A 20,765-nucleotide genomic window follows, 5' to 3' on the forward strand; every position below is an offset into this window, starting at 1 on the left:
GTGATATTCATAAAGCTATCACTTAGGCTGCTGTCAGAGAATGCTTCTATGACCAATGAACTGTCTTGGTAGAATTCTAGCAAACTCTGCCCTAAATCACTTCATAATCCAAGGCCAAACCTGCAAGTTGTCCTAGTGGTACTTTTTCTGCCAACTCTAGCATTCATACCATCTATGATGAATATAATCCCAGAGATTCATTAACATGCATGTACACATTGCTCTAAACTTGCACTCTCCATTCATGTTAGCGAGGCAAGCAGTGGTGTTCACTGAATATTCAAGCTGCTAAGCAAGCCTACTCATTCAGCAGTACCTGTCCATGGCCATAACTCCTGCTTGCAGCTACAAACAGGTACACAGAGGCACAAGCACACAATATAAACAGCAGGTTGTATAAATATGCAACCCCAGTAAGAGAACACGCATGTACGGCACAATATAAGGCAAGGGCACCTTGAATGACATAATGAACAGGCAGGGGGACTTGAAGAGGAAATTGTAGTTATTTGTAAATAGAATGGTGTGCAAACAACAGTAGTTAAATATATCTGTAGCTGTACCAGTAATCCTCTTCACTTAGAGACATGTACATCAAAAAAAACACTGTCAAAGGATGTGAGAGGGAAACAGCTGCAGTGCAACAAAGATGAGTAAATGTGTTACATATGAAATGTATGTAAAGTGCTGAGATGAGATAATGGTTAGCAAGGAAGGTAGATACATTAGAGGATATTGCATATACTGCAGTTATTGCACATTAAATGTGTTACATGTAAAATGTATTTAAAGTGCAGAGATGAGATAATGGTTAGCAAGGAAGGTAGATACATTAGAGGATATTGCATATACTGCAGTTATTGCACATTAAATGTGTTACATGTAAAATGTATTTAAAGTGCTGAGATGAGATAATGGTTAGCAAGGAAGGTAGATACATTAGGGGATATTGCACATACTGCAGTTATTGCACATTAAATGTGTTACATGTAAAATGTATTCAAAGTGCTGAGATGAGATAATGGTTATCAAGGAAGGTAGATACATTAGGGGATATTGCATATACTGCAGTCATTGCACATTAAATGTGTTACATGTAAAATGTATTCAAAGTGCTGAGATGAGATAATGGTTAGCAAGGAAGGTAGATACATTAGGGGATATTGCACATACTGCAGTTATTGCACATTAAATGTGTTACATGTAAAATGTATTCAAAGTGCAGAGATGAGATAATGGTTAGCAAGGAAGGTAGATACATTAGGGGATATTGCATATACTGCAGTTATTGCACATTAAATGTGTTACATGTAAAATGTATTCAAAGTGCTGAGATGAGATAATGGTTAGCAAGGAAGGTAGATACATTAGGGGATATTGCACATACTGCAGTTATTGCATATTAAATGTGTTACATGTAAAATGTATTCAAAGTGCTGAGATGAGATAATGGTTATCAAGGAAGGTAGATACATTAGGGGATATTGCATATACTGCAGTTATTGCACATTAAATGTGTTACATGTAAAATGTATTCAAAGTGCTGAGATGAGATAATGGTTAGCAAGGAAGGTAGATACATTAGGGGATATTGCACATACTGCAGTTATTGCACATTAAATGTGTTACATGTAAAATGTATTCAAAGTGCAGAGATGAGATAATGGTTAGCAAGGAAGGTAGATACATTAGGGGATATTGCATATACTGCAGTTATTGCACATTAAATGTGTTACATGTAAAATGTATTCAAAGTGCTGAGATGAGATAATGGTTAGCAAGGAAGGTAGATACATTAGGGGATATTGCACATACTGCAGTTATTGCACATTAAATGTGTTACATGTAAAATGTATTCAAAGTGCAGAGATGAGATAATGGTTAGCAAGGAAGGTAGATACATTAGAGGATATTGCATATACTGCAGTTATTGCACATTAAATGTGTTACATGTAAAATGTATTCAAAGTGCAGAGATGAGATAATGGTTAGCAAGGAAGGTAGATACATTAGGGGATATTGCATATACTGCAGTTATTGCATATTAAATGTGTTACATGTAAAATGTATTCAAAGTGCAGAGATGAGATAATGGTTAGCAAGGAAGGTAGATACATTAGGGGATATTGCATATACTGCAGTTATTGCATATTAAATGTGTTACATGTAAAATGTATTTAAAGTGCAGAGATGAGATAATGGTTAGCAAGGAAGGTAGATACATTAGGGGATATTGCATATACTGCAGTTATTGCACATTAAATATGTTACATATGAAATGTATTTAAAGTGCAGAGATGAGATAATGGTTAGCAAGGAAGGTAGATACATTAGGGGATATTGCATATACTGCAGTTATTGCACATTAAATGTGTTACATGTGAAATGTATTCAAAGTGCAGAGATGAGATAATGGTTATCAAGGAAGGTAGATACATTAGGGGATATTGCATATACTGCTGTTATTGCACATTAAATGTGTTACATGTAAAATGTATTTAAAGTGCTGAGATGAGATAATGGTTATCAAGGAAGGTAGATACATTAGGGGATATTGCATATACTGCAGTTATTGCACATTAAATATGTTACATATGAAATGTATTTAAAGTGCAGAGATGAGATAATGGTTAGCAAGGAAGGTAGATACATTAGGGGATATTGCACATACTGCAGTTATTGCACATTAAATGTGTTACATGTAAAATGTATTCAAAGTGCAGAGATGAGATAATGGTTAGCAAGGAAGGTAGATACATTAGGGGATATTGCACATACTGCAGTTATTGCACATTAGACTGGATTCCAGAAAGTTATATTTTGTAACCAACAGCATGCTGTAGTCTCCACTTATCATGTACAGCAATAAATAAGTAAAGTCTACATTGCATTGCCATTTACTTGTTCTTAAAGAATGGGTGATCCCTAGATCATACCCTGATTGGAGAACAAATGTTCTCCAGCAGGGTAGTAACATACAAGTAATGCCCATTAAAAATGAGTCTGACGATTCACAGAAGCATATCAAGCTGCAGTAGAGCTTGGAATGAAAAAAACTAATGATCGCCATTATTTTATGTTTGTTAAGCAGCACTTCTGTTTAGTAAGAGTAAAATACATAAAAATAAACAAACAAACAAAAAAAAAAACGACAAAAAAAAACAAAAGTGTGTGCATGTTTATGTCTTTGAGTGTGTGAGTGTATGTGTGCATGTGTGTGAAAGTGAGATCAATCAAGCCATTATTTACACTTCCTAAGCAGTGCTTAGTGAGTGTAAGAACTAAATATAACAGATAAAAGTGTGTGTGTGTGTGTGTGTGTGTGTGTGTGTGTGTGTGTGTGTGTGTGTGTGTGTGTGTGTGTGTGTGTATGTGTGTGTGCATGATTGTGTGTGTTTATGGTTCTGTCTGTGTGTGAATGCATGTTTGCATGCATGGAAGCGAGGTGTGTGAGAGAGAGTGCAGAGTGAGAACAATTGAGCACTGGCAGCATCAGCAGCATTGAGAAGTTTTACATTCTTTTCATATCAAGTTACCTGGATAAATCCTAAAATAAAGGGGGAACAAAAGCTCAAAACAGGAACATATTCCTGTTAAAAAATCACCAGCTTGCTTGAATAATTGGACTTGTGTTAGCATGCATTTTCTGAAGTGCAAATGTGTGTGTGTGTGTGTGTGTGTGTGTGTGTGTGTGTGTGTGTGTGTGTGTGTGTGTGTGTGTGTGCATGTGTGTCTGTGTGTGAGAGAGAGGGACAGTGGAATTGATGGACCAGTGGCAACATCAGATAAGAGGTTTGCATACCTCTCAACCTTTTAGCTGAAGAAATTTGGATAAAGCCTGAAATAAAGGGGGAACAAACGCTCAAAAATAGGAACAGATTTCAAATGTCAAAAAAATGCAAAGTAAATTAAATAACAGGATTACTGTTACATGAATTTTCTGAAGGAAGTAAAGTCTGAATGTCAAATGCATGTCATTATTTAGTGACTTCAATCTCCAATGACTGGCAAGAAACTACAAATTTTAGTAGTAAGAGAACAAAAAAATAAAGCAAATATCTAGATATTTAAAAAATGATATACTTTGAATGTAAAATGCTTCTCCAGCACCATTTACATATACTACAGCAACTATGAAACATTAGATTAGCTAGAGGAATTATTTCACATAAAAATATATAAAAAATAGTAATAAGCCGGCACGTAAAAATCAACTGCCAATCATTACCGGACCGGAGTTCCGCTGTGGCAACCCCTAACCGGGAAAAGCCGAAAGACACACAAGTAATAAAAAATATAAATAAATAAGTAAAACAAAAATATAAATATGTAAGTAAACACAACAATTTTACAGACAGCCCATTCTCTAAGTGCAATAATGCCCTCCAGGGTGTGTTATTGTATAAATAATGCCCTTCCAGGGGTGTAGAGGCCCTCAGAACCCCCTTGGGTGGGTATTATTTACACAGTAACACACAACCTGCTGAGCATTTTTGCTTGTTTGTACTGCTAGGGCAATGTGTAGGTCCTCATAAGATGTTTACCTGCCCAGCACTTCAAACATATTGTTTTATTCAAGAATGATAGTGAACTGAAAACTGATTTACATAGTCACAGTATCCAGAGGTGTTAATCTGTGCAATATAAAAACAAGCTGGGGGTAATGCATTTGTATCATCGTTGGGGAGACTAATCAGATTGCTTGACTTCAGATAATGCTTTTTGACTGCTGCAATTACATTAATTTTCTGACTTTCATACTAATCTTATGAAGTTATGTGAATTGTCTTTACCATTTAATATTTTAACAGTTGTGATGACTTATCTTTCAGATAACATTGCCTGATGTCTACAGTTTGCCATTTGTTTTGGTATAGAAAAGGTATGGCTATTATTTGAAGAATCCTTATCTGATGTTCCACGCCTTTATAGCAACATTTCTCTGAGAAAGTTAAAACATGTGAGACAAACATTCATGTATGACTAGTAGCAATGTTAAAGGTTACATTTTAGAACAACTGTATTAAGCCTGTTATATATGCCTGACCTCAAGAAAAGTCATCCCAAATGATAACATTTTAAATTCTCTATACTTTGATTAATTGTTAGTGATGCTATCTATTCAGGAGTTACAACTTTTATTCATCCTTAGCAGGCTTTTCATTGTGTTTTTGTTTCCTATAGTGTATTAAGTTAATTTATGTTCCTGGTGCCTGCATACATTTATATTTGTTTTCTTACCAGCCGCTTTGCTTGTTTTACTGAAATATATACATATATATTCTTTTTCATCCCATACAGTGATATGGCTACAAAGAAATCTGGGCCACATAATCCTGCATTCTCAACTGATAAGAATGAGGTTAACATGGATCACACCTGTAACAGAAGGTGCTAGCTGATAAGGTTGTATCTGGCAGCAGGTGGTCGATGACGTCTCTGCTGTGGGGTGGCCAGTGATATGACCGACAAAGCAAAGAAAAAAGCAAGTGCTATAGCACAGGACCAGAGGGCTAGCGGTGAGGGTTTTGCTACTGAACCACCACTCACTGAGATGGAGGTGCTCCTGTCCACTATAAGGGGTCTGGGCAGCTCATCAGGGGTTCCAAGTGAAGTACTTGACACAGGTGGAGAGTTAGAAGATAATCAATGGGTGTCTTCTGCTGAAGCTCTAGTTATGGCATCAAGTATCTTTTATGTAATTATAGATATACATATATATATACATACCAGTATAGAAAGAGAGAGAGAGAGTCAGAGAAAGAAAGAAATAAAGGGGAAGAGAAAGAGTAAGACAGAGAGAGATTCAGAAAGAGAAGGAGTGGGCAGAGAGAAAGAGAGAGGACAGATGTATGATTGTATAATATCTTTATTTACATGCACAAGTAGGTGATGTTTGTCTTTAATCTGTCATCTCAAGTATAATGGTTATCATCTCTGTTTCCATCTCCATTTTGTCTGTTCAGGCACATCTGGTGCTGAGGTTCCATAACCACCTGGAAATGGTGTGGTCATAACTTGTTCAAGATATATTACTGACTACAATATTTAGTTAAGTCTACCTTAATTCACTTTTTAATTGCACTTGCATCTATTATTGCTTGATTCAGATTTATGTAGCATAAGTCTGATAATCTTTTTCTTGCATTTCTCTATTTGCTATGAGCCTGCCACTGGCACTGTGGAACTCCTACTGCCTGATCTCAGAGTATTGGTGGGCTCCAATGATGATGCCGGTGATGAACAGGCACAGTCTGGGGATGCAGAGGGTCAGTCTGACACTGAGACTGTGGCTCCCACATCCCCTGTCCACAGTTTGAATACAGTCAGTATGCTTATGCATGCCCATGACAAAGAGCCATCAGTGATAGGACAGGGTGAGGGAGACATGTTTGATCAGGGTAGTGTTGTTACTTCAGTTGCAGAGCATGCTGGTTAGAGGTGCTCAGAGGAGACCTATTGCCTGCCTTCCCCCTGATTTTGGGGTCTCAATAGGTGCCACTCAATGTCTTTATTTATTTTATTCATTTATTTATGTTTGTTGATTGGGTTAGTTTGACTAGGCTAATAGCTTATTTTTAAGGGAGACCCAAAGTGGGTGCATAGAGTCATCAGAGAGGCATAAGCAGTTTCCACCAGAGCCTCAGAAGAAATAGTTAGAGTACTGAATGTTGTGCATTCTGACATGAGAGACTGTGTGATTTGTATAGCTGACTCCTTGGACTGGATGAATGACACAGGATCATGCAGTGTCTGTAATGGAATGTCTGCTGGGGAGGATGAGCATCACAAAATTATCAGGTGTTAGCCTACACAGCTATGACAGATCCGACTCTAATAGTGATGCTACTTTCACTGCTCTGTCAGTGCGTGAGATGTCCACACCCAGACATTGTAGGCCACGTGGTTGTGGTCATAGTCATGGTCATGTTCATGGATGTTGTTGTGGTGAGAGCTTATACAGCAGACATAGTTCACATTCAGGTAGCAGCCCAACTTCGAACCAAGGCCATTGATCTAGCAGTGCATCTGTCAGACATACTTTTCATGGATGGGTGCAATGATGGCGAACTGAATCCTGTACCATACATGGCTCACACCTGTTCAGGGTGTCAGAGTGTAGCACTAGCACAAGTATTTTGATTGTGTTCCAGCTGACCCACACACATTAAAAATTATCTTGATATACCACCACACACACACACACACACACACACACACACACACACACACACACACACACACACACACACACACACACACACACACACACACACACACACACACATTACTACTGAATGATATACATGTGTTGCTACTGGCCCTCAGAAAGGATACCCACTGTTAACCTGATTTCTCATTCACACACTCACTTCTTTGATGGTAGGTTTGCCCTCCTGTAACCCCACCCTGTGTAAGTGATGATTACTATACCTGTCTTTGCACATTTCTTTGTGACTTAGGGTTGCCTATGCCCTGCACGGAATAGATAGCTAATGTCTTTGCACATTTCTTTGTGACTTGGGTTGCCTACGCCCTGCACGGAATGGATATCTAATGCTTACTTAGATGCTTGCTTTGGTCAAATGTATGTACTTGTAAATTTTTTCCATGATGATCAATTTCAAAAATGATTTTGTTACATATTTCTAAATCCTCGTATTTGTATGATATTCTTAGTAATGCAGGCATGCAACTTAGAAATTATTGTTTGCTCATAAGCTTGTGCAAATGATGCTAAATTGCTGTGGTCACCATTGGAGTGTATGCATTATATAATTTTAATGTGTAATGCATTGTAATGGACAGATTAATATTTATGTTGCAAATATCACTCATGAATTACTGCTGGCATTCCTGTACAGGTAAGCAATGTTTTATCTTAGTGAAGGGTGATACATGCATATCAGATCATTTATCTCTTCCTTACAGGTTCAACACTTACCTTGATTAATACTGCTGATGCAAGTTGTCTCCTCTGGGGTTGGGTGTCTGATGATTCAGAGAACCAGCCATTACATGGTAAGTAAAGGTTGTTGATATTGCATGGATCACTGTTACTGTTTGCATGTGCTTAGTTTCTTAGGATTTCACTTAGGTATTAATTTATTTTTATTTTACATTTGGTAAACGGCAAAGTCCATCTGGACTGGCAGTCCTTTTTCAGTGGAGGCCCAGGGAGAAAAGCTCCACATTTCAGTACAGTATTGGTACAAACATAACACAGAAAAACATAAATAATAGTTACAATTTTTAAACATAATGAACAATGAACATGCATGAAAAATATTTACATAATGAACAATGAACAAGCATGAAAACTATTCATTCATGACAAGACGTATAGATGTGTAGAGTTCTTATATTAGATAAAATTGTGAGGCCGGTCAACAATATGGAAATATTGCAAATGGATGTTGTATAACAGTTAGTTTTGGATAATACTGCTGTAGGAGACTGGAGATCTAACTATGGAATTTGTTCCCTATGTCACATGTTCCCCTGGTGTTGAGCAGGGGCACAACCATTTATTAGTGAGGTGGCCTTTTAGGGCAGTTTTAAACTCTGTTATGGAGGTTTTGCTTGTTAAGCTGTTAGGTAAAGAGTTCCATACTCTGGCTATACAGGAGCAGTACAGAGATTCACCAGCTGAGTTAGAGGCCATTGAGACTTCTAATAGCTGTTTGTTGGAGTGTAGAACTCTTTTAACTGTGTGTGACTTTTGTAGTTTCTTTAGGGCTGGAGTTTTTTCTGGATTATGCAGAAGTTTGTGGGATAGGGTTAGTTGGTTATACAGTAAGTTGGGGCAACTCAAGCCATTGCAATTGTTTTAGGGCTATGCAATGATGTGACCTATATGGTGCATTGGTGGCAAACCTAGTGATTTTGTTGTAACATGTTTCTAATCTGATGATGTCTGTTTTTCTCAGGTTGGTGAGAATAGGGGAGGCATATGTGATTGTGGAGAGTAAGTGAGTCCTAGCTATTGTCTCTCTGGTTGTTTTTGTCAGAAAGGATTTGTTCGTATATAGGGCCCCAATTTTATTGTGGACTTTTTTTTATGGTGTGGGCAATGTGGATATCAAATGTCAAGTTTCACTCAATCTCTATTGACAGTTGATATAATGATATTATTTTTGGATACTATACTAAAGGGAGAAAAAGGTTTATATTTAGAAGGGTTAAATAGTAGTAATTTTGTTTTTTTGTGGTTTAGTATTAGGTGGTGTTCTGATAACCAGGATTCAACCGATAGGAATGATTCCTCTGTGTGTGTGTGTGTGTGTGTGTGTGTGTGTGTGTGTGTGTGTGTGTGTGTGTGTGTGTGTGTGTGTGTATATAATTCTTGGATGGTAGAGGCATTACATATTAGTGTGGAATCATCTGCATATTGTATGACTGCCGCTTGGGGTGTAAAGGTGTGGAGGTTATTAGTGAAGACAGAGAAAAGTAGTGGTCCAAGGATAGATCCTTGTGGCACACCTAGTGTTACTGACAGTAATGGAGAAATGTCAGATTGCCATTGAACTACATGTTGTCGCTCTGATAGATAGCTTTTGAACCAAGAACTAGTGGACTATGATAGGTTTAAAGTAGAGAGTACATAGAGAAAAGTTTATCATGTGAAACTGTATCAAATGCCTTTGAGAGGTCTAGAAAGAATGCTGATACAAACTTACCATTGTTTCTATGTGAATTAACAGTTTCAATAAATGATAAGAGAGCAGTAGTGGTACTATGAGAGGGGCGAAATCCATGATGTGTTGTAGTGAGTAGATTGTGTATGTTAAGGTGGGTCATAATTTGTGTGTGTATACATTTTTCTAGAATTTTGGAGAGAGGTGAAAGGATAGCAATGGGGCAATAGTTTGATAGTTCTCTTGTTGTGCTACTTTTGCGGAGAGGGATTACATAGGAGATTTTCCAGATATCAGGAACAGTTTTTTCGGTTGTTGATCGGTTAATAAGAATTGTTACAGGATAGGCTATAGCCTCTGCAGCTATTTTCAGAAAGTCTGCTGGAAGTGTATCAGCTGCTAGTGTTGTGGGTTTCAGTTTTCTAAGTAGTTTTTTAATTGTGTCCACATTGACAGGTTGCAGTGAGAATTGGCTGGTATTGTTGGCTGTATTTTGAGAGGTAATGTAGGTTGAGGACAGTTGTGGTTTGGATAGGGCTAGTACTGATTCAGTGAAATACTTGTTGAATTGTGTCACTATGCTATCAGTAATATTAGTGGTAGCAGGGGGTGGAATTCTAACTTTACCAGGTAATAAGATGATGGCTGACCAGTATTTTTGTGGGGGTGTTTAAATGTTTTTTTCTTTATGTCATGGTAATAGCAGATTTTGTCTTTTAATTTCTTTTTTATTCTATTTCTGAGTTCTTGGTAAGCTGTTTTGAGATTTTGGGAGCCAGTTTTATGCCAATCACTCAGTGTTTTATCTCTAAGTTTCATGGAGGCCCTAGTTTCTTTGGTAAGCCAGGGTGCATGGTTAGCTTTCACCCTTACTGTTCTTGCTGGAGCAAGAGAGTTTAGGATGTTTGTTCTGCTCTTTACCAAACCCACATCATACTGTGCATGACTACATCTGCCCGGATCATCTACAGCTGATGGTTCTCCCTCAGACTCCATCTGTGTCTGCTTGCTCTACTGGCTCTGCCTTTGGTGAAGTTAAACTGCAGTCCTTGAGTTTTTGTCTATTTTGCAGCTGTTTTCTGACAATTATCATGTGAAATATTGAACAGACTATGAGTATTTTTGCAGGGGTGGCTGGGTTGTACTGCAGGCATCACCAGAAGTGCTTAGACATTAGAACCTTGATTTGAGCCAGCCAAACACATGCTCCACAATATTCCTGGTTTGAGCATGGGCATTGACATATCCTTGCTCATTTTGGTTGTCTGGGTTTCTTATGGATGTTATAAGTCAAGGTCCCAGTGCATAACTTGCATCCCCCACTATATGTCCTTGTGGAAATTCCCCCTAGCAAATCTTGCATACAGTTCACAGGTGTACCATATGTGTGAATCATGAAAACTGCCAGGTTATCTGTACACACATTGTAGATGATCTCTTCAGCATTACACACTAACTGATAGTTGATAGACTGGAGTCCTTTCCTGTTGATGTATCTCCTTCCTTGTTTCCCAGGTGGGGCTTTTATTTCAATGTGTGTGCCATCTGTGGCTCCCACAACCTCAGAGAAGTGTGCTATGGCACAAAAGCTTTCCAAGGTTTTAGCACTCTGGGGGTATTTGGAAACCAGATTTGATCCCTTACATGCTGTAACATTGTATTTGGAAATGAATGTAATATTCTGGTGGCCCAGGCCCCTGACACCCCTAAAATATCCCAGTGCATCTCTGAAAAGTGCCTGTAGCTAGTGTAAGTAATGATACAGACACCTTGGGTGAATGTGATGGGTCCTCCATGAATTCCCTGGGACCTCAGGTGAGGGTAGCAAAGGTTGCATATTTCCTCTAAGGTACCCCTAGCCTCCCTATAGCACTCTACAGTTTCTGTATCATGAAGTTCATGATAAGTCAAATGGGCTCTAAACACTATTCTTGTTCTAGGCCAAGGTTTAGTAGCAGCAGCAGAAGCAGTACTTTGTATTAAAGCCTGTTTTCTTTTAGGTGTGTATTCATGGCTGTATTCCAAAGAGTATTGGAATTAATTCCAAAAGCCAGTGCAGCATATACATGCAGCTTTTATAATGCCACCATGTTGACTTGCTTAATTAGCATGTATTTCATTTACTTATGCCTTATTTAATATATTCTGCTGCTTACCCTTGTTTTGAAAGCTAGCGAGGTAAACAAAGTTGTTTAATGAATACCAAACAGCATGTTTGAGGCTGTGGGAAGCACACATACGTTTAGAGTGAAGTGTAAGTGTTCCAGCCCTACATCTTTTATTTATTTATCTGTTTATTTTTGTAAGTATTATTTCCAAAATGTGTTCCAGTTCCTCATAAAACTGGTTAACATATCCCTCTTTGGCATCTGTAGTCAGAGCAGAAATTTCTATCAACGTGATGTTGAATGTCTTGAATTGCAGTCTGACAGATTATTCTATCAGGTTTTTTTTTTTTTTTTTACTGCAACAAAGCATTGACTTTCTTTCCTTAAGTATGAGGGCTAGTATATTTCTTCTGCAAGATTTCTGTCTTTAGTAGAAGGTCTGATGGTCATCTGATGTGGAATGACCTGTGCAGGTCAATTTCACTTCACCAGTTCCTAAGATGACAGTTTTTATTTTTGCCATCTAATCCTTAGCCACCTTAAGTTTGCCTTGGCTCATAGTTCTTACCCTTCACATTTTAGGGGTGTATAGTTCTTTACAACATCAAAGTTTCCTTTTACCTCTGAGCACCTCAACAGATAGATGTTGTTTTGGCTTTAATCCATCTGATCCATGCAAGTCCTAACCTGTAATACCACTAGTACTATCCGTCCTCTGCTCTTCCCCAGGAGTATGGTGCATACCTTCGGACTTGAGAGTCTCACCTCTAGAGTTAATTCAATGCATCTCTACTTGCTTTGGTTTTCTTGCCAAAGTTGTGAGTGTGGTTTGCCATTACTTTCTCATTTTTCTGCCAAGACCTGCTTGTCTTGGGAGGCCCTTCATAGTGTAGCTCACAGTTTCACTGAAATAAACAAGCCCCTTAACCACAATAAGGTAACATCCAGAAATATGGTCCAGAATATAGATATGTGTATATATTTGCACATATATGTAGGGATACCTTCACAGACATTTTGAATAAGAATAATAAAATAGACAAATACTGGGAAACCTTAGAAAAACTATATATAACATACAACAGGGCTAAACATGGGGATATGACTAAATGTATCCTACAAAGCAAGGGCACTTAAAGAAATGAATATAAATAATCATATAAAGAGAGTAAGCACTGAGGAATTAGGGACATTATGGGAACAGGGCAAAAAATGAATGTTTAAGTACATGGAAGGGAACAGAAAACAGAATAAACATTTTTTGAAATAGAACAATCACACATGAATGAGAGGGAGGTACAGAAAAGATAATATTAGGGCATGAAAGTAAAAGAGAAAGAATAAGTTGCCATTGTTAATATTGGTGGAAAACTGCAGGGAGCAGGCAAAGGAAGTGAAGTTGTAATTAGGAGATATCTATAACTAATTAACTTCACTGCAATTTTACAATATGTTGCTTAGCTTCTTTCAAAGTGATGCATAGTCATTTCTACAGATGCTGCAAACAGCTGAAGCTGACATTGAGTGTCACAGGTAATGTGAGAGAAGAATGCCAAAGTTAGCTGTACAAACTGTTGTGCAACCAGTACTACTATACAGTACAGAAGCTTGGACATTGACAGCAGACCCGTTGAGGAAGCTAGAGTTGATGGAGATTAAATGCCTCCTAAGGGTGGTGGATGCATACTGTTGGACTGACAAAAAGGGATGACATCAATCTAGAAGCCAACATAACTGCAGAAAAGATCAAACAGAACAGATTACAGTGGACTGGGCACACATGCAGGAAAGTAGACAGCACATTGGTGAAGAAGACTGGGAGACAGAGAGAGAGGAAGAATGCAAGAGAAAACCAGGCCATCCAATCAGGAGATGAATGGATTGCATGAGAGAAGACAGAAGATAGGCAAATGGCACTGATAACTGAGAGAGCTGGCAACAGTGGAAGTGACATCCCAACCACATGTAGAATGAATGGGAAAAAGGAGGCTGACGATGATGACTATGTCATCATTAGTACTGCCATGTATGACAGATCAGCATAAATGAGCACTCAGATCTGGGCTAAACAGCTGTTCCATGAATCACATCCAGACATACTACAAAGCTTCACAGCTCAGGGATTGTCACTATTACCATCTAATGCAGGGTGATGCAAACCGACACCAAATTATAAAAATGGTGATATTTAGAATCCTAAATCAATGATTTAGATGCATTCTAAATGTCTATTCACAAACTATATCATATTTTCTACTTTTATACTACTCAGAACATACTCATTACTGCCACATCACTATCCCGTGGTATGATTCACATATACTGTGCATTAATGGATACTATCTGAAAGAATAAAGACTGCATGTTAAAAATACATGATGGTAGTCAAATACATGAAACTATCCTTTATGTCTACTATAGCCCGTATTTGTTATGTAGGTAAGGAAGAAGTCATGCAAATTTCAGGAAAACAAAGAAGACATAAATATATTAACTGATAATTGTCATTCCTACCTGGTACAGTCCCATTAATGACTGTTTTCTTCTTAACCTTCATTGTAGTATCACCTGCTTTTATTGTAAGCCTTTCTTCAATATTGCTGCTATTATGTGGCACAGAATGGGCAACAATAACTATAAAAGGAATCATATAAATGTATTTATTTAAATAATTGTTTTTTTTGCAAAATGTTTCCTAAAATAACATTTGTAGTTTGATTTCATTAATGGCTATACGCATTTATGAATTCAAATAATCATAGAGTTCAGAAGAAAAAACTGCATAATGACATGTTCTTGAGAGAAAAAAATAATTTCAAATGTGTTAATTTTCTATCTGTCTATCTTATATGTCTGTTTTTCTATCTGTTTAATTTGTTCTATGAGAGTGGCCTGGATTGTGGCCAAAATGCTCTTGTATTAGTCCACCTACCTATTTAACAAATAACAAAGTACAAATGGGTGAAATTCATAAGTAGTTGTTAAACAGTTTGTAGGGCTAGTACTTCAGTAGCTGAGAAGAATAAGTCCAAACTTGAATAACAAAAAACAGTGTGGCAGGACTAGGGGCCAGAGTGGACAGGTTCTCCCTACAGTGTGCAGAAGCTACACAAATGATCAGTAGCAAGTGAACTGCTCCGCTAGTGAAATTCAAAGATGGTCACCTAATGCAGCACTGTAACACAATTACATCCTTCTACCAAAAGGGCATTATGCCCCTAGTCAGGCTACAGGTGGGTACATGCTGACATCCATTATAAGTATAAAGCTAGATGGGCAAAACCAACAATGGCTACATCTCATGGTGCTCTTCCACAATAAGGCATTAAACACAACAACACTGTGACACTGCATTGGTTAAACTGGCAAATTCTTTAAAAAAAGAAAAAATAATAAAGACACATAGCAGTTAATTGGTTTTGTCATATTAATGTGGTATCTTCAGACTATAAGCAGCAACAACAAATAATCAAAATATATTAACCAATGGAATCATCAGAAGTACTAACCTGAGATTATATTATACATTTACTCTTTTAAAGCTGTAATTTTTAAATATAAATTTCTATAAAGCATGTTCGTACTGAAAAGCATTCTGCTTATTGTCTTGGCTTCATCCTAATGATGCCAATGTAATGTGTTGAATCCAGTAACTTTTTAATATATTTTCTAAACAATATTATTTTAGCACTTATAGTTCTTTCTGATGAATATAAAGCTGCTCTGACTGCAAGCTGATCTCCAATAGCATACAACTTAACAAAAAAATGCTAACACATCGTATTTCATATATTGTTATATACTACATTTTGAAGCCATGCATATGAGTATGCAGGTGTACACCTATTACACCTATATATTTTCACATATGAAGCAGATGCATACAAAATGTAAGCCTTTTATTTGTCCAACTTGCCACTGTCACAGGTGGAGTGCAGTTGTGATGTAATTGCTCCCAAAATGCAAGGATGGTCTGTTTTATAGGAAATAGCATCACGGCCTTGAACACAGTTACACAGGGACACCACACATAAATACGCAAGTCCATAATAACATTCAAATGTCTGTTATACAGGAAGAGGTAATGCCCTTTATGCAGTGTAAAATTGCTATAAACCTTGTGAGTCTTTTCTTTTCAGTAGCTTATATTTAGTTCAGTAGCACTTATTCAGTATATCAGCAAAAACAAAACCCGGGGGGATCCTCATATATTTATTTGTTTACTTATTTGTTGTCTGGGATAGTCTAGCAATGAAGTCTTATTTGCAGTAGAATCCAGGGAAGACAGTCTCCAGATGTAGACAGAAACATGGCTATAATACAATAAAAAAAAAGAGTTATAGTTGAACGTAAGTAGCAGTGACGGATTTAGGCATGGGCGCAGGGGCGCGCGCCAGCCCCTTTTTAGACTTTTTTTTTTTTTTTAATGCTTGCCTTACAGAGAATCCTGTCAACAACGTGCCTAAATACTGTACATCTGAGATGTGATTGGAGGTTGTAGTCAGATGACTTTTCTTTAAAACGATCCTCCAACTGCATCTCCATTGTAATTTAGGCACGTTGGTGGCTGTGATATTATCATAACGAGTAAATAGAAACTTTCTTTGCATCAGACTCTTAAGACAGTTTAAAACCAGACTTGAAACTGCTCTTCCACTCTTAGGGAGTGATCAGCATTGAGTAATAATTATCTGCTAATTTTCATTGAAGAGAATTATTTCAAGGCGCCAAAGAAGCTTTTTTTTTTCACCTCTTAGCTATACTTTCCCAAATCTCAGAGATGGCCATGCCAACCTATCTGCCATTAGTTAAAGTCAAACATTGTTCTGTTATTTCTCACAGCTTTTTTAACTAAGGGAGCTCAATGTTATACCACATTCACCATACTACGTCCTCCTTATGAGGAATGTTCCTCATTTCGAGTATCAAAAGTCTGTGTTTACTACATGTTAGAGGTGAGAGATAATTGATTGACACCCCTGGGTACTGACTTGAACCAGTGTAGCTACTACATGTCAGAGCCCCTCCAAGGCCAGAGAGAATATGTCCGCTGTGCAGGTTCAGCTGTCAGAGTGACAGTTTGGGTAGCAACCTGGTCTTGATCTCTGCTGGTCTACACTGAACGGTATGCCAAATTTGCATGTAATGTAATATTTCATTTAGGGAAACACATTAGTGTTTGTTTTTTCGGTACTTTGCATCATGAAATAAAGCTGTAAGGCCTAGGAATATTTACACTAGTTGTTTTGTTTGTATTTATGAGGCTGTGCAAACAATGCCAGATACCCTGTGAGGTACCCCCCCTCCATACATTTTTGATACCACAGTTAGTAGGGCATAAAAGGTACCTTGGTCTAGTTTTAATTTCTGGCAGTGTTATTAAGATGTGAATAACCATCCTGCATGCTGTCAGTGTATCAGGTGTCCATCTGTGTTGTGAGGGTGGGTGATCCCCCCTTGTCATATCGTGCTGTGTAACTGTATCTTCGGGTGCCTGGTGATTCTGTTAGGTTATGTACTTGGTATCCCCGGGCTTGTTCGCCACCTCCCAAAATTACACTTTGATATTTCTGCCTTTGAGGGATAAGTAGTCTTTAGATCCATGCAGAAGTACCAAAACATCTATAAGCATTCACAGTTATCAAACGATAGACACAAATCAATAGAACGAGTACTAGCACTAAACAGGAAACCACCATTTCCTAGTTCGAAGCATCTTGCTGTATTGCTGTCTTTACCCAAACCCATAAAGGACTTTAACCTTTCACTTCTTAGATCCAAGTCAGCCGTTCGCTTGCATCAAATTATTAGGTTAGCTATCACAGGCACTCTACCTGACACAGGTCCTTTTAAAGGAGCCTCTGTGCTTGTTGTCTCTGTCAGCTGGTATGCTGCTTGCTTATCACTGAGTACCGCAGACCTCAGCAATTAATGGAATCTTCTGTAATTTCCTTCTGCACTCATAAGTACTCAGCGAACTGACCTTAGGCAGTTTGCTTTTCTCCCTAGGAAAGAAAAAGTCACTGGAAAGGAAACTATTATCTCAAGAGGGGCCGTCCGGTAAGGGCAAAAAAAAAAGAACAATCTGACCAGGTTTGATCTGTTTTAACTGTATGCTGCACACCAGAGTATATTTTCACGATTGCATGATTGCTAACAGGGACATTTTATTACTGATGTCATGAAGCAGCAAATGTTTGCATTGTAATATTTTTGCCCAATGAAATATGTACTAGGAAGAAAATATTTTGCAGGCATAATTAGTGCAAGATGTAGTTAAATATATTAAGGCAAGTATGATTTTTATGTGCATTTAGGTGCATAATCAGGGTCAACACAGATGTTACACGGCAGGAAGGTTATATTTACTACCTAAAATAATATGTGAGACCGTGGCTGATTCGCTTTTATGGTGAATGCGTGCCAATGTACATATGGTTCACAAATACAATCCCGTGAGCTGAGGGTAGTCAGCGCTGAGAACTGTTACCAAATGAAAACCATTAGTGGAAAGAGAGAAGCTTGCTGATACACTTTTCCTGTTAATCAAGTTTTGTTTAAAAATAATTTAGTTAGATGCTAGGTGCCACTTAATGGCTGTCTGGTCCATCCTATCTCTTCATTCAGTGATCTAACATTACCCTGTGGTAATTAGAAAAGCATTTTTTTTTCTGAATAAGGTTCCCTGTGTTTTGTACAAGTTGTACAACTCGTGTTTAAAAATGCAAACTTGAGACCTCAGTCTGCATGCTGTTCATACTGCGTAGCTTGTTCTTGCTGTTTTTCTGAAGTCTCCAGTACTAGTTAGTCAACAGGTACCTCTAGAAGACATCTTGATTATGTGTACATGTGCTGCAAGAACAGTTATTATACACTTGCATAATTTACAGCTGAAATCCACATTGAACAGTTATAGATATGGAAGCAAATGTATCATACTTGTAGAGAATATGGCTAACCATACCTTTCCACTACTTAGAGGAAGAAATCTGGACAAAGGCATAAATAAAAGTGGGGCAAAGGCCCAAAAGTGGGGATGATATTTAAATATTAAAATATTTCTCTTACAGACTTAGAAAATCAATAGAATAACATGCTTTGCATTTGCATAAATTTTCTAAAGCACGTGAAGTCTGAAACTCAAATGTATGTCATTATTTTCAGACTTCAATCTTTAATGGTTTGCCACTAATTTGCCAGAAAACCACAATTTTTGGAAAATGGGCCAAAAATATAAACCAAAATCTGTACAGTCTGTAAAAATCTGTACAATTGAGTGGTATGCAACTGGCTGAATACAAGGTGTGGCACTAATCAGTGCTTAACATACAGCTCCCATGTCTTTTACAGCAACTGCATTGTACTAGAGGGTATATTGGAAGACAAACTACAATACCTCTATTGGTCAATTTATGACAGCTGTCTAGCTAAGCACAAACTATGAATAGCCCAGTAACCAGAGACTGTGGGAGCTGTAAATCCCATTACAACACTGCAACGATTTGAGTTGCTTGCCCTGGTCCCATAACATTCAGCTGTTTTAATGAGCAGTTATAATTGTCCATACTAAGTACAATGTTTTACAGATAGTTATAACCTTCTCTTTGGAGCATTTGTATTTTAAAAAGCGATACTCTCATTATTATTATTATTATTATTTTTATATGTTTTAAACCTTATTCACCTATGTAAAAAAACTTAAACGTACCCTCCAAAGACCAATAAACAGATAAAATAAAACAGACATCCAACACGTTTTATTAATTCCTTGACACTCTAATGTCAATTCTCATTCTCTTGGATCCAAACAACGTCATTTAAGTTTGATCTAACAGTAGTACTTTTGAACCGCTATGCAAATACATTTCAGTTTCCCTACCCTGAAACCGTAATATAAAATGGGATAACAAGCATGTCTAATACCTCATACCTTTTCTGATACTTAAAACAAAATGTTAAAAGATGTGTGGGCTATATAAATGCATCTATCCTATCAGCATTGTAAATCTGTTTCCTTCTTCAGTTTGTGATTTACCGAAACATATCCTAAGCCATGCTTAGCCGCAGTCATTGAAGGTCACCATACTGCCCTTCGTATAGCGTGATAGGCAAGTACTAGGCTATGAGCCCTTGAGCGCCATTTTAATCCTAGCCAGTTTCCTTTAATGTGCTTGAAAGAACCTATCCCATTTGGATATAGATTGGCCTTACTCATCCCATCCCGTTACCCTTAATGAGAATAACTGGGAGCATACCATAGATAATGTGAGGAGACCCATACATGGGATAAAGTATTTAGGAACCGGCTCTGTCCATTAGTAGTACAAGGGGCAGTCCTGGAGTACATTTTCTGTTTCCCATCCATTAACCATAGATCTAGTTGTGCTTGAATATGAACAGGGATGAACTCTGTTTTATGTGAATGAGAAATATGTTCCACAGCAGTGGTATCCTCTGTGAGTCACTCCAAACTGAACTGCTGATGTCGCATAGGAGGTTTAGATCCCTAGACCGTGTATTTCAGACGCAATTTGACTTGCTGATTTGCAGTAAATCACCTCTCAACTGTCCAGATTTTTGCAGAATGTCCAGATTTTGCCCCGTATTTTTGGTTGTGGTTTGCAGCCAAACCACTCGGGTGCTCTCAGGATTTAAGTCACTAAATAATTAAAAGCATTTGCATATCAGACTTTGAATCCTTCAGAAAATGCATCTTAATACAAACCCTGTTATTCTCACACATTTCTAAGTTTAAAAGCGTAATATGTAAAATATGTCCCTATCTTTGGGTCATTGCCCCTCTCCCCTCCCCCTTTATGCCAGGCATTGTCAAGATTTCTTGCACTAATGTTGAGGGTAATGGTCGGAGGATGAATTGTATGCCAGAGACAGATCACTTAGCATTCTTCTTGGTGATTTGGTCACATTGACTTCTGTCTATGTGACACCCCAATTGCATATACTGATTGGAAAAAGAGGGTGATGTCAGCAAGGACACCGTCCTTCTGCCCATGGTGCA

At 37.8% G+C, this 20,765-nt stretch overlaps 1 protein-coding gene across 3 annotated transcripts in view; it reads right to left on the reverse strand.

Moving 5' to 3' along the window:
• LOC122812232 (adhesion G protein-coupled receptor E2-like) overlaps positions 1 to 20,765 on the reverse strand; it is a 1,489,088-nt gene that overhangs the window by 685,549 nt on the left and 782,774 nt on the right. For 2 of the 3 annotated variants that reach the window (XM_044084589.1, XM_044084587.1), the window contains exon 10: positions 14,261 to 14,380. The exons of the other annotated variant lie outside the window; for it this stretch is intronic. In XM_044084589.1, the coding sequence (XP_043940524.1) occupies positions 14,261 to 14,380 (120 nt within the window). The remainder of the gene's footprint in view (positions 1 to 14,260; positions 14,381 to 20,765) is intronic. 3 annotated transcript variants of the gene reach the window in all.

Source organism: Protopterus annectens, chromosome 9.part0, assembly GCF_019279795.1.
Source record: "Protopterus annectens isolate FY-2018-M chromosome 9.part0, PAN1.0, whole genome shotgun sequence".
Classification (NCBI taxonomy): Eukaryota; Metazoa; Chordata; order Ceratodontiformes; family Protopteridae; genus Protopterus; species Protopterus annectens.